The 18,906-nt window shown below is 37.0% G+C and overlaps 1 protein-coding gene across 1 annotated transcript in view; it reads right to left on the reverse strand.

Annotated features, from left to right (window-relative positions):
* The window catches only part of LOC144448997 (uncharacterized), a 53,494-nt gene that overhangs the window by 11,471 nt on the left and 23,117 nt on the right, over positions 1–18,906 (reverse strand). The window contains exons 4-6 of the mRNA XM_078139391.1: positions 11,516–11,642; positions 8,344–8,522; positions 3,132–3,298 (exon numbers count right to left, since the gene is read on the reverse strand). Of these exons, the coding sequence (XP_077995517.1) occupies positions 3,132–3,298; positions 8,344–8,522; positions 11,516–11,642 (473 nt within the window). The remainder of the gene's footprint in view (positions 1–3,131; positions 3,299–8,343; positions 8,523–11,515; positions 11,643–18,906) is intronic.

Consider the following 18,906-nt stretch of genomic DNA (forward strand, 5'->3'; position numbering starts at 1 on the left):
GCGAACGCATTAGTGATTCTGTCTCTTTGAACCCTCTTGAATGAATGAAAATTGTAATATAGCTTGAAAACAGGTTAACGCTCTGGTATATGGATGCTTACATTGCTAATATGTAGCAGTTCGGTAACAACAAACTCATGGATATTGCGCATGTGTATCTTTGATTTCAATATGGTCACTCAGTTACTTTCTACAGCGTGTTATGAAAACTATTAGCTGCCGTTGGACAACCCTCAAACTCAAAGACTCACTACCATATTTGGCATACACTACCACGATGCCAAAAACGAAAATAGGTAAAAGACGTTCCAAACTTTGTTACGAGGCCTTGGCTGAGAATGGAGGGACAGTGTTTCCGTGTGATCATATCTAGTTCTGCTTGCAGACGTAACTTGTACGTGCGGGGTGTAGATTATGAACATGACCTTGGAGGACAATTGTCAGACTAGAGTTCCGAATTACTCCCTCTGAAACTATGCACCGGACTACAGCAGATCTTGTGTATTTTACGCATTTTCAATAAAAATTACATAGAAAAATTTGTGTCTGCAGACAGCCATACGCATTCCATTTGCCCAAGAAGACAGAGCCAGTTTGCCTACAGTAGTGTAAGCTCACACGTGTGAACAGCGCGGTACATGGAAACATGAGGTCTATGATGCAAATCGTCGTTCCTGAAATTGACTGTTCGATAGTCCATGACGACTCAAATGTACAATGTGAGCTAAATTAAAATGTTTCAATTAGGTCCTCAGTTTAATTGACGTGTGTTACGGATCATTCCCTGGGAAAATCATGATTTCCATCCACAGATTGCTATAAATAAACACAGTTGCTTTGGATTTGTTTGTTGTTGTGTCTTTGATTACTTGATGTGTCACCCATGTCGGCATGCAATCTGAAAATGGTTGTTTTATTCAGGACAGCGACTCTTAAAATGTATCTAAGCCGTTCATAAAATGTTCAATATTTGTTGGCACTAGTATCAGACAATAGTCTAGTCATGACATCGACTAACATCGTAGAGACATACTTTCAGAGATGACACCATGGGTTTTGGAAATAGAACAAGTTTAATCAATCATAAAAACAGCCTTCACCGAATTTTGAAAAACAAAACGTGGAAGGAAAATTGTAGGACAATCATTTGACTTGAGATCGTGTGTTACGTACATCGACGCTGTACTTCTATCGTGTGTACGTAATACATCAACGTCGTACTTCTGAAATATGCTAAACTCGGAGTGTGGTTGATACTTCTGTGGTCACCTGATTCTGTCAGAAGCACATGCTCATGATGACAAAAAATTGTCATCCATCAAACGATTTTTTTCTTCTTTAAATTTATAACAATTGACAAAAATGCCGACACTCAACGTTTTAAAGTCAGGCATTTAAAATACTAAAACATCTTACGGCAGACTCCCCGTGTGTGTGTTACTCAGGAAGTTGTCGTAGAGGGCGCATCAGACTCCCCAGCAAAATGTCAATTACTCTTAGTTGGCCAAAGTTTGTGGCTGTGACATGTTCTGCTTATTGACGGTATGCCCTTTGCTAGCTCCGACTCCAGTGCGTCTAAATAAAAATGTATGAGTGGATTTACATAGTTTTATTGATAAATTCACCTGACGTCCTAGCCCACACAAACACCTTAAGTGGCTATTTTTTATTGATTTGATGAAAAGTGAGTAACAGAATTGCAGTGGCCCTTTAAAACAGAAAATATTATTTCATGGAACTACATGTACAGTTCATGATAGGTACTGCCCTGGACATCCATGCAATTGTTGGATGGGATTTTCCCCAGGGCTTTCCAGGGATTTTTCGTCAGTTTTCCAGGGGCATTCGTATTGATTTTGGCCATTTTCCAGGGGTGTTGAGCACTGAAGTATATTTTTGAATGACATCTAATTGTCTGATGTGAAATTAACAACGGTTCCCATAATATGTCACAAAACATTTAAAAGACAATCGACACTAAGTAAGACGTTGGTTTCAAAACCATGTTTGCACGCTAAGATTAAATGGAGAAACCTCTGTCCTATCCCCTAAGTAGCCGTTTCATCAAGCTGGTGCATTGATCGTGTAAGACTTGAGTTGCAGCATTCGTCAGTCTAAGTCAGACATATCCAGAAAAAAACAAATAAAAAAATAAAGTTTGTCCTCATTATTATACGGTTTGATGTGACTAGATTTAAAGGTCACCAAAAATAATTTTTTTTCTTAAATTTTTTTAAAATAAAAAACATCATTTACGTAACAAAATTTCACGTTATGAATAAATGAATATGTTCAGCCCTTGCATTTCAATGTTTATATACGGACACCACGTGTTATGGAACAACGCGATTTCTCAACTCAGCTTGACCATTTAGGAATGTTACTGTACTGACAAACATAAAAAAGTAGTTTATTCTTTTAGAACATGTAAAAAATCAGCATGATTCACCGTGGTGGTGAAAGACTTTGAAAATATTTTCGTGATTTCACATTTATGAGACTCAGTGTAGTGAATCATATGAATGGGTGGCTCAAGCACAGACATGTCGTTCGTCAGTATTAATCGATCACGATCATTTTCCAGGGTTTTCCAGGGGTAGAGAACATTTTTCCAGGGTTTTCCAGGGAGGGTTTGAAATACCAGGGTTTTCCAGGACCGTGCGAACCCTGATTTTAAAACCGATTAGAACAACAATTTACTATGGCAGCACACAACGCATTCATCATCACATTCATTTTCAAGCTGATCATTCAGTTGGTAAATAATATATAACTGTGCCATTTGCAAAGAAAACTGACATGCTACAAATATATGGAATGTTCGTTACTTTTGTTTAAAAGATAGGTGTGTGTCACAAAGATGATCATTCCAGTTAATAGTGGGTGTTTGTCAGAAAGATCATCGGTTCAGTTGTGCTAAAAATTGACATTTTTGGAAAGTTATTTACTTACTCTTTAAGACTAATAAGGCACACAATCAAACCTCTAGCAGATTAGCAGCTAATAATGATATTTGACAAGACAAAATTAAATAAACTTTCAAAGCACTATAGTGATATAATCCCTAACTCATACCAATAGTCTCCTCTGGGATTTACATGGGGTTAATAAAACCACAAGTTTGATCTTACCTTGCTTGTAAAGCACGGACAGTTTCTTCATCTCTTTTGGCCTGTCTTTCTTCTTCTAAAAGTCTTTGTACTTGTTCAAAAAGCATTTGTAGCTCAGCCATCCTCTCTGCTTCAGCCTGTCTTAAAGTTGCTTCTTCTGCTACTTTCTCTTCTGCAAGTCTCCTGGCCTATAAAACATTCAAGCATGATACTTTGAAAATGTGGATCATTTGAATTCATCACTATTAAATTACAAACACTTCTGTGTTACCAGCTAAAACCATACAATCTACCCATATACAAACACTTCTGTGTTACTAGCTAAAACTATGCAATCTACCCATATACAAACACTTCTGTGTTACTAGCTAAAACCATGCAATCTACCCATATACAAACACTTCTGTGTTACTAGCTAAAACTATGCAATCTACCCATATACAAACACTTCTGTGTTACTAGCTAAAACCATGCAATCTACCCATATACAAACACTTCTGTGTTACCAGCTACAACCATACAATCTACCCATATACAAACACTTCTGTGTTACCAGCTACAACCATACAATCTACCCATATACAAACACTTCTGTGTTACTAGCTAAAACTATGCAATCTACCCATATAAAATGTACAAATAAGGTCGTGCATAAGGAACAAGTGATACAGTTCGAATCAATAAATGCAATCCAATGTTACAAATTCTTTATCAAAGATATCAAGGCACGACATACAGTAGGTCACTACCTAACTATATACCTAAATGTTAAAAATAGTGCCAATGGCATTGTAGCACAACTGTCCAGTTTAAAAAAATGTTTACCCACATGCTGATCCATGCTAGGTATATGTGTTCATTTGCTGAATAACTATCCAGTTACCTATACAATCAGAGGTCGAAATAATGAAAAAATTCCGCTTGTCCACTGGGCAAGTAGAAAACAAAAAGTACTTGCCCAAATCAAAAAGTGCTTGCCCATTCCAAATAGTGGGGTATTTTTGTGTGGTTTACAAATGCACTGTTGTGATTGATTGGGCTTTCTTTTGTTTATTATCAAAAAATGTCACTTTGAAAGTTTCTGTGGGTACTGAAAAGTTCTTTCCACAATAAACAGGTGTCCTAAATAATATTAATTTTCATGGCCTACTTAATATTCTTACTATAGCATAGCATACAATTTTTTGTTCACTTGTAAAAAGTAGTTGTTAAAATAATGTTTTCAACACTTTCATAAGCTATCAATATAAAAATTAACATTTATTTCAACACTGATGTAAAATCTTTCTAAGTATTTCCTTTTCCACGATGTCAATATATTTTCTTTCCTTCCTCATCCACACCAACTATTTTTCTCCCAGTATATGATTTGTTTATATTTTCCTAGTAGTATTTTCAAATAAAATGACTGTTGTAAAATTTGCAGTTGATTCAAACACCCAAAACCTGAAAAATCATGCTGTAATTTACTATTGATGAACAATATTCAATGAGTCACTGGTCATTCCAGGTATGTTTCCTTGATAGAGTAAACAAAGTATGTCAAGGACAGCTGGTCCAGATTGTTTTGAAAAGTGGTCAGTCAAGAAAGACGTCTTCTCAATATTGCTACAATGTTATAATTTTACAGACTTGTTGGCACCATTGTTATACAATGTATCCAAAATCCTATCAGACATGTGCAGTGTGTAATAAGTACAGCATGAACACAGGCAAAAACATATCCCTGATCAAAGAAATTCTCCTTGCCCCTTGGGACAAGTACTTTTCAAAACAACTTGCCCAAGCCTTGAAATCACTTGCCAGGGGCAAGTAAAAGGCCATAATATTTCGACCCCTGACAACCCCGTTGTTATCTTTACAATATACATGATCATTTGGCTGTTGCTATGGGCGTGGTCATGTTGCTAGATGTAGTTGCATACATGTTTTGAATATTCGTTTACTTGTCTATGCATCCCTGTTGTTATCTTTGCGAATATACGTGATCATTTGGTTGTTTCTATGGGTGTGGTGTTGTTGCTAGGTATATTTGCATACATTTTTTGAATGTTTATTCATTTGTAATAATCCCTGTTATCATCGTTGCAATATACGTGACCATTTGGCTCTTGGTATAGGCGTGGTCTTGTTGCTAGGCATATTTACATACATTTTTTGAATATTTGTTCACTTGTCTAAGAATCCCTGTTGCACTATATGTAATCATTTGGCTGTTGCCATTGGCGTGGTCTTGTTGCTAGGCATATTTGCATACATTTTTTAAATGTTTGTTCACTTGTCTAAGAATCCCTGTTGTTACAACAATGTTCGACCAACTATATCTCTTAGCCTGTCGCAAGCTGTGCTACAACTACCTACTATATCAGAAAGTTTCTCTATTGATCACAGTGTAATCTTTCACTCCCTGATGTTTAATTAGTGTACATTTCACCAGTGGTGTTTTAAGGTCTTCTGGTTAGGGACGCTGTGGGATATCTCATTTGGTAAAATAAACAAAGTTGCAATGTTGTATTGTGTTCTAGTTGTGAATTTATCGTCAAATGTTGGAGTTGTTTGTTTACCGTCTGAGTGAAGTGAGTGAGTGTATGTGTCATATCATCTGTGCAGTGACTAGCCAGCCCGGGTCTTATCAACAATTTGTTTACAATTAAATATCAGGGAATGAAGATTACACTGATCAACAGAGAAAATGGCTGTTAGTAGTGTTAGTAGCTAGTTTCAGCACAGCTTGAGAGAGGCTAAGAGATACAGTTGGTCGAACATTGTTGTATCATTGTGAAATACACCACTGTTTAGCTATGGGCGTGGTCATGGTTGCTAGGGATATGTGCATACATTTTTTGAATGTTTACTCACTTGCCTACGAGATGATGTTGTTATTTAACCAAAATATACTGCCATTTGGTTGTTGCTAAGGGTGTGTCATGGTTGCTAGGGCCAATTGTGTCAAAACATTTGAAGAAAATCTGCAGAATAACACTTCCAGAAACAACTTAAACTGAGACGAAACGGTCCCCTCTATGAAGTCATTGCTTACTATACTTAAACTGAGACGAAACGGTCCCCTCTATGAAGTCATTGCTTACTATACTTAAACTGAGACGAAACGGTCCCCTCTATGACGTCATACTAGTAATCCTCAAAAGGGAATAAAGCAATAAGCAGTGTAACTGCAAATTCATGGCTGCTCGGGTTGCCGCTGATCGCCAATTTTGCTTATCATGCAATATTGAATAGTCAGCTTTGCATTTACTGGTTATGAGACGTATAAAGAACATTTTTCGAGGTTGTGGTATGGAGCATTTTGAATCACCTTTAAAACTTTTGAAACGGCTATCAGATTTCATTTAATGCCTTAACAAGATTTATCAAACCAAGGCTGTTTATGTTTATTTCTTTCCTTTAGCTTTATGATTTGGTATCTTTTTTAAACCATCAGCAGCTGAAATTAAAATATTTCTAAATTGTTCTGTTACATTGTTTATATTCGTATCATTGTAATTAAAATATCTCTAAATTGTTCTGTTACATGGTTTATATTCATATCATTGTAATTAAAATATCTCTAAATTGTTCTGTTACATGGTTTATATTCGTATCATTGTAATTAAAATATCTCTAAATTGTTCTGTTACATGGTTTATATTCATATCATTGTAATTAAAATATCTCTAAATTGTTCTGTTACATGGTTTATATTCATATCATTGTAATTAAAATATCTCTAAATTGTTCTGTTACATGGTTTATATTCATATCATTGTAATTAAAATATCTCTAAATTGTTGTTACATGGTTTATATTCATATCATTGTAATTAAAATATCTCTAAATTGTTCTGTTACATGGTTTATATTGGTATCATTGAAATTAAAATATTTCTAAATTGTTCTGTTACATGGTTTATATTCATATCATTGTAATTAAAATATCTCTAAATTGTTCTGTTACATGGTTTACATTCATATCATTGTAATTAAAATATCTCTAAATTGTTCTGTTACATGGTTTATATTCATATCATTGTAATTAAAATATCTCTAAATTGTTCTGTTACATGGTTTATATTCGTATCATTGTAATTAAAATATCTCTAAATTGTTCTGTTACATGGTTTATATTCATATCATTGTAATTAAAATATCTCTAAATTGTTCTGTTACATGGTTTATATTCATATCATTGTAATTAAAATATCTCTAAATTGTTGTTACATGGTTTATATTCGTATCATTGTAATTAAAATATCTCTAAATTGTTCTGTTACATGGTTTATATTCATATCATTGTAATTAAAATATCTCTAAATTGTTCTGTTACATGGTTTATATTCATATCATTGTAATTAAAATATCTCTAAATTGTTCTGTTACATGGTTTATATTCGTATCATTGTAATTAAAATATCTCTAAATTGTTCTGTTACATGGTTTATATTCATATCATTGTAATTAAAATATCTCTAAATTGTTCTGTTACATGGTTTATATTCGTATCATTGAAATTACAATTCAGAAATTTATGGAATTGGGATTTGTTATTTTCACTATTTAATATACTGCTGTATTTCTGTTGAGCATCTTCATCCCACATATATTTGCGTGGAAGTTTGTTTAAATTCCCCTTTACAGTATTCTTATTAACACAGCTGTAGTCAACTGACAGTGAAAAATCATGACAGTGCGACATATTGGTTATTTTTAATGACAATTGGAAAGTTGTGTGGAACTCATATTTAATTTTCCAACCTTTGGATTTATTTTAATGATCATATGAGTTTGAATGAGTACATGTAATTTCCTTAATTTTCTAGCTGGTAACATAGGTGCTATAGCCAGGCATTCTGACCAGTAACCGACTATTATCTACATCACTGTAAACCTCCAGCCAATGAACATCTTTGTTATACTGGAACATAAATTGAACATTATCCTACAGCCAGTGAACATCTTTGTTATACTGGAATATAAATTGAACATTATCCTACAGCCAATGAACACCTTTGTTATACTGGAACATAAATTGAACATTATCCTACAGCCAATGAACACCTTTGTTATACTGGAACATAAATTGAACATTATCCTACAGCCAATGAACACCTTTGTTATAATGGAACATGAATTGAACATTATCCTACAGCCAATAAACATCTTTGTTATACTGGAACATAAATTGAACATTAACCTCCAGCCAATAAACATCTTTGTTATACAAATTGAATATTTACCTCCTTTTCGGCTTCTAATAACTCTTGCTGCTTTATAAACATCTCATTATCTTCTAATTTTTTCTTTTCTTCTTCTGACTTTCTTTGTCTCCTTTCAATTCTCTCTTCTCTCCTCTTCATAAAAGCCATCTTCTGTGGTGATATGCCTGTCTCACAGCTTTCAAGTACTTGTTCAACAGCTGTAATTTGATAGATATGAAACAATATAAACATAATACACACGAACAGGTAACCTCGCAGAAAAAACATGGGAACTTTTAAAAAATGTTGTTACATAAATGGTACACAAGATGGACAGTGAATTCCTGATGTTCAATATTAATGAATTAATGACCATTGCCTAGAAACATTTCAACTATGCTATAATTAAGAATAACCACATGCACAGTGATGAAGTGTTTGTGGTTCCCAAGTCAACATCATCTATAAACCTTGTCAAAAACTTCCCTACAAAACATGTCTCCTAACAGCATCAGCTTAGGCTGGGGTTATAATTTTTAGGGTGGGGGTGGAAGAATTATTTTGGTCAAAATATTTTCGCAGGCCCCACCCTTTGTGGCAAAAAATTTCATCCCCACCCATCCCCCGAAATGAACCCACGTTTTGTAGCCTCCCCCTTTCCCAGCTAAACATATTTTAATGTGTAATTATACAGTACGCCTGCTCGACTTCAGAGATGTACAGTATTGTACACTACATGAAATAACTTCAGTGTCCATCCATAACAATGACAGATTTCTTTACAAATATATGTGGGCTTTGCGAAAAAGGCCTCACATTGGGCTGTACTTGGAGAGACTTAATAGTCAGCAAGGTTTTATCTTTCAATCTTGAACAGCATCCCCATCATGATAGCTAGTGGGTGTGTGTGGGGGGGGGGGGACTGTCCCCCTCCCACAGTAAGCATTTTTTTTTTCAGACACACACATTTGCTTGGCTATTGATTGCCTCATAATTGTATGTATGGTAGGTAAATGAAGTGTGAAATTTTGTAAACTACAAGGTAAGCGTGAGAGTGAGAGAGTGTACACAAATACATTCACATGGTTATTACACCAACTGATCACTGCATATACATGTAAGTGTTACAGTCGGATCGCTAGCCTGCGGAAATGGCCAGCAAGATCAAACGAATTAATTTGAAAATAACCGCCACAGTGAATGCTCACTCACGCTAAACTCAAAAGAGCATTTTCGATATTTCTAAGAGAGAAACCAGCTCGAAACTTTCACAATATATTTACAATAGTACCTTCTTCATGTGTCGAATTTTTTATGAAGATTTACCGTAACAGTCTTTAGAAAATGTGATTCTGCTATCACGAGTTCGGATGAAGGACCTATGTTTCACGCACAAAAAATACGATAAAAAAGTTATAATTCCATTTTTACATGTTTTCAAAAACATAACTGTAAAGTCTCCTGTAGTGGGGGCTCGAAACAACGGAGAAAATCGACGGCGAAATCGACCCTCTGCCACAAGCCTAGCACTAGAAGTGGACGCGTTAACTAGGTCAACCTTGTTATTTTATGACGCCATACGCTGACTCGTTCCAACTGTGGAAATTACAAGTTTATATCTGTTGTCGAGGTTTAAGGGTTAGTGAAAGAAATCATACCAAAGAAATACTCTTTGATAAGCACTTTTACAAAAATGGTCTACTTAATATATGTTTGTGTAATCAAATGCGTTACGGTTGTAATTATAAGCTTTATTTAAAACACTACATGAATGAGGTTGTTATGGCTATGCGTTATTGTTGCGGGAACCAGCCAGTCCGAGCGATCTTGAAAGGAAGACGGGTCAACCGAAAATTACACAGCTCTTCCCGTGAAACTGGTAAGTGACGGGTAAAAGTGAGATTGCATTTATAAGTGGAGTAACAATAACTGTGATCGGTGTGGAATTGTGGAATTTTTGTATCAGTACGAAATGAATGATGTTCTGTGTTTCAAAGCCTGTCATGCCGCGAAAGCACACGGTACAATCCAGTGTTACGTTGTACCATGGATGTATTAGCTCCAAATGGCAATGTACATAATTATTTGAAAACTCAATGCAGTGGTCAATGTTCAAACATTTCTTTCTTGCTATTAGTATTAGGACATTTGTAGCTTTGTAGTTTTGTTTTAGAAAAAGAGAAGCATGTACATTGGATATCCAACAGTTGCTGTTCATGTCGTGTAACTTTGACATTCCAAGTACTCAGGCTGTACATGTAAACCCAACTAATACTTTATAGGTTGCGATTATACATAAGTGTAAGTAAAAAATTCAAGTGAAAGTGGGTTTAAATGTACTTGTGTATATTAGAATAAGGGAGCTATTGTATTGTGTATTAATGACTGAAATGCTGAGGTCTATTATCATCATCATGATTATTATATATTATTATTTAATTGACACCTATTGAGGTCATCCAATGTAAATAAATACTTTACATGTAAATTTTAAGGCACCAGTCTTTTGAAAAGTGTGCCGAACCGCTGAAATAAGCCTGTCAATCAAGTATTTAAATGAGCAATATCAGGCGATAATGTATGCAAATGATAGGAACTTCATATATCTTAACAATGGAACGTTACCTGCATTCGAAATGACGCTCAAATAGTATCGAATGATACAATTTTGTCAAAAGAAAAATGATACACATTTGATTAAAGGTGTCAAACTTTATTCAAAATGCATTCAATCCATGTTTATACATCAGTGAACATGTTTACCCATGTATATTACGATGTCGACACAGTGCGACAATACTCTCTGTCGGTAGTGTATATACACACACACACAAACACACACGCATGCATGAATGCACGTGGGTGCACGTGCGTGCACACACACACACACACACACACACACACACACAGAAGGAAGAAGTATAACAACCTTCCCTTATGGGAGGTAAAAACATTATTACATTTTCTGGATTTACATAATTTTATCGGAAGCCATATCCATTGTGCTTTCCTAGCCAATTTGGTGTGTCATTGAGGATACATTGTACAAAGTGATTTCTTGCAATGTTGTATCAAATAAGGTGGTTTTCCACTATATGGCGATGTTCAAGAAAATGTTTTCAAATTATCATTTGCGCCATAACAAAAGTGTTCTCTTCAATTAGAGAGCACACTCATTGATAATATACAACACCTATCTACAGGCACTTACCCATAATCCACTCCTGCTTGCTTTTTGGATCTGGAGCGCATATTTCGTACTTGTTTTTGTCTCCTTTCATATGTTCTTCAGTTTGTATTAAAACTCTGTTTCTATTGTTACCTTTATCTGGTAGAGACTGGTGGAAAAAATAGCACCAATGGCTTTGTAGCACAACTCTTGTCTATTAATCCATGTTGTTATCTTTACCTTATACATAATCATTGGCTGTTGCTATGGGCATCGTCTTGTTGCTAGGCTAATTTACATATTTTTGAATGTTTATTCACTTGTCTATTAATGCCTGTCATTATCTTTGCAATACATGCGATAATTTGGCTGTTGCTATGGGTGTGATATTGTTGCTAGGCATATTTGTAAACACTTTTCGAATGTTTGTTCACTTGTCTAAGATTCTCTTATCTTTGCGATATACACTATCTTTTGGCTGTTGCTAAGGGCATGGTCATGGTTGCTATGGATATTTGCATACAGTTTTTGAACGTTTACTCACTTGCCTACCAATATTTTAGCAAAATATACGGGCATTTGGTTTTTGCTAAGGGCATGGTCATGGTTGCTAGGGCCAATTGTGTCAAAATGTTTTAAAAAATACCGCCAATGGCGTTGTAGCACAACTGTACAGTTTTTAATAATGTTTATCCATATGGTAGTCCATGCTAACATTAAGTGTTCATTTGGTGAATGACTATCCAGTTGCCTATCCAACCATGTTGCTATCTTACGATATATGCTATCATTTGGCTGTTGATATGGGCGTGGTCATGTTGTTAGATATATTTGCATACATTTTTGTATGTTTTTGTTCACTTCTGTATGAATTCCTGATATTATCTTTGCAATATAAGTGATCATTTGGCTGTTGCCATGGGCGTGGTCTTGTTGCTAGGCATATTTATATACATTTTTTGAATGTTTATTCAATTGTCTATTAATCCCCGTTGTTATCTTTGCAATATATGTGATCATTTGGCTGTTGCTATAGGCGTGGTCTTGTTGCTAGGCACATTTGCATACATTTTTTGAATGTTTATTCATTTGTCTTACTATTCCTGTTGCTATCTTTGCAATATATGTGATTATTTGGCTGTTGCTATGGGTGTGGTCTTGTTGCTAGGCAAATTTACATACATTTTTTTGAATGTTTAATCAATCGTCTATTAATCCCCGTTATCTTCGCAATATGTGTGATTATTTGGCTGTTGCTATGGGCGTGGTCTTGTTGCTAGGCAAATTTACATACATTTTTTGAACGCTTACTCAATTGTCTATCAATCCCTGCTGTTATCTTTGTGAAATACACGACCATTTGGCTAGGGTATTTGCATACATTTTTTGAATGTTCACTCATTTGCCTACCAGATGATGTTGTTATTTGACCAAAATATACTGCCATTTGGTTGTTGCTAAGGGCGTGGTCATGGTTGCTAGGGCTAATTTTGTCAAAATCTTTTGGAGAAAATGTGCAGAATAACACTTTCAGAAACATCTCACTAAGTTTCAGACTCTGTGACCAAGTACTTTTTGAGATATAAGTTTTTGACCAAAAATGAACATTTTTACACCTAATTTGCATATCAATCATGTATGCTTAATATTTCTTCGTCCATACATCCCTAGATGCATTCCCATTAAATTTCAGCCCAATCTGCTCAGTAGTTTTGGAATGATAGATTTTCAACCAAAAAGACACATTTTTAGCCCTAATTTGCATATCACTGATGGAATCATCCCGTCATGAACAAATCTTACTTTATACCCCCTTAAGATTAAGAATGTTCCCACCAAATTTCGCACCAATCTGCCCAGTAGTTTCTGAGTTTACGTATTTTGACCAAAAATCACATTTTTTGACTAAAATCACACACCTGTGATGCGATCATTTTGATTTGTACAATTTCCCAACTAGACACCCAAGGTAATGGATCCACCAAATATCATGGCAATTGGTTCAGCGGTTTTTGACTTTAAGTTGTTTACACACACACACACACACACACACACACACACACACACACACACACACACACACACACACACACACACACACACACACAGACAGACAGACTGACAGACGCCGGGCGATCCCTATAGCACTACTGAACCTCAGTTCAGTTGTGCTAACAAAAATGCAGAATAACACTTCTAGAAACCTCACACCAAATTTCAGTCTTATTGGCCAAGTAATTTTTTAGATAAAAATTTGAGACCAAAATTCACATTTTTACATCTAATTTGCAAATTGCCAATAAGATCATTACATGGCTAATATTTCTTCATCTATACACACACCCAGATGCATCATCTTTAAATTTCTGCCCAATCTGCCCAGTAGTATTCAAGTTTAAGTTTTGACCCAAATCACATTTGTGATGCGACCATTTTGCTTAGAACAATTTCCCAACTAGACACCAAAAGTAATGTCCCTAACAAATACAAAGGTAATCGGTCCAGTGGTTTTTGAGTTTAGGTTGTTTACACAGACAGACAGACTTTTGCATGCCTATAGCACTACTGAACTTAACAGTTTAGTTGTGCTAAAAATCGATACAATAATATTATTATTGTGATTATAAAACTACTGGAAAACATCATGTTTCCTGAGATTTTATGATATATACGGTCACTGATTTCCTGTAGTGGAAATAGGAAATCATCCTATCTAAGGTAGGAACTACACAATGTATATGTAGGAGTGTCTGTGGTAGGAACTACACAATGTACATGTAGGTGTGTCTGTGGTAGGAACTACACAATGTACATGTATGTGTGTCTGTGGTAGGAACTACACAATGTACATGTAGGTGTGTCTGTGGTAGGAACTACACAATGTACATGCATGTGTGTCTGTGGTAGGAACTACACAATGTACATGTAGGTGTGTCTGTGGTAGGAACTACACAATGTACATGCATGTGTGTCTGTGGTAGGAACTACACAATGTACATGTAGGTGTGTCTGTGGTAGGAACTACACAATGTACATGTATGTGTGTCTGTGGTAGGAACTACACAATGTACATGTAGGAGTGTCTGTGGTAGGAACTACACAATGTACATGTAGGTGTGTCTGTGGTAGGAACTACACAATGTACATGTAGGTGTGTCTGTGGTAGGAACTACACAATGTACATGTAGGTGTGTCTGTGGTAGGAACTACACAATGTACATGTAGGAGTGTCTATGGTAGGAACTACACAATGTACATGTAGGAGTGTCTGTGGTAGGAACTACATAATGTACATGTAGGTGTGTCTGTGGTAGGAACTACACAATGTACATGTATGTGTGTCTGTGGTAGGAACTACACAATGTACATGTAGGAGTGTCTATGGTAGGAACTACACAATGTACATGTACATGTAGGAGTGTCTGTGGTAGGAACTACACAATGTACATGTAGGAGTGTCTGTGGTAGGAACTACACAATGTACATGTACATGTATGTGTGTCTGTGGTAGGAACTACACAATGTACACGTAGGTGTGTCTGTGGTAGGAACTACACAATGTACATGTAGGAGTGTCTGTGGTAGGAACTACACAATGTACATGTAGGAGTGTCTGTGGTAGGAACTACACAATGTACATGTATGTGTGTCTGTGGTAGGAACTACACAATGTACACGTAGGTGTGTCTATGGTAGGAACTACACAATGTACATGTAGGTGTGTCTGTGGTAGGAACTACACAATGTACATGTAGGTGTGTCTATGGTAGGAACTACACAATGTACATTGTAACGTCGGGGAGTGAAATAAATACACTAGAACCGACTGGGTGTACTGATAGTCACTTATACTTTATTGATGTGTAGACGGAACTAATATATGAGCAGGAACAACCCATAATATTACATAATCACTATAGCAACATATGAGTGATGTCACAGTGGGGCGGAGCTTATGATTGACAGTTGTAAACCTAGTTTGAACATTACATCCCCTTCCTTGTAGATACTGAGTTAATTGTATGAAACTGATCTGATGTAGGGACTATCGTTCGGTGATCAACAAACAATAATGGATAACAAACAATTTTTTTTTCTTTGAACTACATCTTCAGAAAACGCAAGTTAGGATAAATAATGCTGCAACAGTTCACTGATAGGAGTTCATGAAAGTTCTAACAGTCCATTGATAAGAGTTCATGAAAGTTCTAACAGTCCATTGATAAGAGTTCATGAAAGTTCTAACAGTCCATTGATAAGAGTACATGAAAGTTCTAACAGTCCATTGATAAGAGTTCATGAAAGTTCTAACAGTTCAAAGTTATTAATACAACAAATTATCATCAAATACTGCGGTAACAATAACAGTCATTTACAAATCGAAGATTTTGCGCGGTATTCGTTTCCTGGATGATCTGCGCAACATAGGAGCGGATTTTGTAGAGTCATCGGCTGGTCTGCTATGGGACTCTGGATTTACTACAGTCTCTTTGTTGTTGTCATTAATACTGTCTGGTTTAGGGATATCTATTGGAGACGGTGGTGTAGATGTCATGTTTGGTTCGTACTCATACAGGTTGTCATAAGCGTCGTTGCTAGGGTAATTTCTAAGCGTTGACTTATCTAGCTTTTTGTAGAACGACTAATTTCGCGTGACTGCGTGCTCGTCGTTCTCGGCTGTGATCATAGTGCCTTTCTTACTTATAACAGTCATCGGGATAGGTTCATATGCGGTGGAGCCTTTCGCTTTGTTGAATGGTCGTTTCACGAGTACTTTGTCACCTGGTCCGATGTCAGTTGGTTTTACGGTAGACTTGTTATCGGCCAGGATCTTGATTTTCTGTTTCTGCAGTGAGTCATATTTGCGTACGATTTCTGATACTGGGTCGATGTCATTTACTTGCGGAAGCTTGTTGCGTACGATGCGTTTTAGGAACAGTGTCGCGGGAGGTACGCCAGTTGTCGTATGAGGCATTGTGCAGTAGTTGTGCAGGAAGATCTGCAACTCTTTCCTCCAATTCTTTCCTTCTGCTTTGGATGCTTTGATGCACTTCTTAAGCGTTTTGACGAATCTTTCTACTTCTCCATTAGCTCTGGGCCAAAGAGGGGTAACTTTGCGGTGTTTGAAACCTAATATACTAGCGAATCTGTCGAATTCTTCACCGTTAAATGGTGGACCATTGTCGGATTTGGCTGTGCCGGGTGATCCAAATGTAGCGAACAGGGTGTTCAGCGCTGGTGTGACACAACGTGCAGCGGTTGAGGTAACTGGTTCGACGAACGGAAAACGTGAATAATCATCGATTATCAGAAGTAGCGTTTCTCCTTCTACGTGTGCAAAGTCCATACTGATTTCATCAAACGGATTGTCTGGTAATACAGACATGCGAAGCGGTTTGCGAGTATAGCTCGGAGTAACTATTTGACATGGCAAGCAGGATTTGATTTTGGTTTCCACCATTTTATCCATACACGGAAACCATACTTTTTCTCGCATGAGTGCTTTCATCTTTACGATGCCTAGATGTGCTTCATGTGCGATATTTACAGTTCGATCTTGCAGTGAGGTTGGTACTACTATGCGATTTGATTTCAGTACGATGGTGTCAGTACAGGTGAGCTCTTGTTTAACGCGTTCATAGCGGGATAGCTCAGATACAGATACATTGTGTGTGGCTTTGTGCCATTGTCCTGATCTGATGGCAGACATAACAGCTTGTAGAGTTGGGTCTTTGGTAGTTGCGGTTTCGACTTCTTGTAGCGTTATTGCTTTCGGTACTGCGTTTTCTGCTACATACGATATGTACTGTTCAGATATATCACTGAATTCAGAGTCAACTGGGTGTCGAGATGCGTAATCTGCGGGGTTTGACTTGCCTGGTTGATATTCTACAGCGAACTTATAATGTTGCAAGTCCATTAGCCATCGTTCAATTCGGGCGGTAGGTTTAGATGTAGGGTTATTGAACAGCGGAACTAGCGGTTTGTGGTCGGTAATAACTGTAAACTCTTTACCGTAGAGATATAGATGGAACCTCTTGATGGACCAATATATCGAGAATGCTTCGCGGTCGATTTGTGGATATCTGCTCTCAGTGGCGGTAAGCGGATAACTAGCGAAGTACAACGGTGTAACTTCTCCTGTAGTTTCATCTTTCTGGGTTAAGACTGCGCCTAGACCGATTGGACTGCCGTCAACATATAATGTGGTTGACTTCTTTGGGTCGAAGTATCCGAGAGTTGTCTTCGTTGACAGTGCTAATTTGAGCGATTCAAATGATGACTGTTCTTTCTCAGTCCATTGCCATTCAGCATTGTCACAGGTAAGTAATCGGAGTGGACGGGTTATTAGTGCAAAATCCTTGATGAACCTTGAACAAAATGCGGCAGAGCTAAGCAGACTGCGTACTTCGGTTACATTGGTCGGTGCAGCGACATTTTGCAGTGCTTCAACTTTCTTTGGGTCTGGCGATATACCTTTGCCTGAGAATATATGTCCGAAGAACAGCATACTCGGCGCACGAAATATACACTTAGGTAGGTTGATTGTGAAGCGATTCTCATGTAGTCGTCTGAAGACTTGCTCGAGGTGTTTATCATGATCGGCTTGATCAATGCCACCTATGTAGATGTCATCGCTGATATTCTTTACTCTGGGTATTCTGCGGATTGCGTCGCTAACGATTTTCTGAAATATTTCAGCAGCACAGGATAGACCGAAGTTGAGATGTTTGTATCGATACAGTCCGGTATGTGTTGAGAATGTGGTTAGATGTCTCGAATCAGGATGTAACGGAATTTGATGGTAACCTTGATTGAGGTCAATCTTACTGAAAACAGTGCAACCGTTGAGGTCTGATACTACGTCATCGATTGTCGGAATTATATGCCGTTCACGGATGATCGCTTTGTTTACTGAACGCATATCAACACAAATTCTGATCTCGTCGGGTTTGTGTGGTTTCGGGACTACAACTATTGGTGAAACCCATGGTGTCGGACCTTGTGCGCGTTCGATGATATCATCTCTTCACAGCTGATCAAGTTTTTCTTCTACTTGTTTTCTTACGTGGAAAGGAATACGTCGGTGTGGTTGTGCGATCGGTTTGACGGTTTCGTCGACGTGTATGTGTACTGGTTCACATTTACATTCACCTACGCCTGTGGTTAAACTTGGGAAATTGTCAAGTGTTTCAGGTGTTTGATCAGGCTGTTGGTTGTCTACGGTGTTGATAACTTTGATGAGGTTTAATCTCTGTGATGTCTTCCAACTTAGAATCGAGGTTGATGTACCCTTTGCTACAAGGAATGTTTCTGTCGATGAACCATGATTACTGGTAACTTTCGCTTCAAACTTGCCACTGAGATTTAGCGGATTTTCTGTCATATATGGATATACTCTGGTAGTACTGGTTGTAAGCTGTGGTCTTCGC

The sequence above is a fragment of the Glandiceps talaboti genome, chromosome 18, assembly GCF_964340395.1.
Source record: "Glandiceps talaboti chromosome 18, keGlaTala1.1, whole genome shotgun sequence".
NCBI classification, from domain to species: Eukaryota; Metazoa; Hemichordata; class Enteropneusta; family Spengelidae; genus Glandiceps; species Glandiceps talaboti.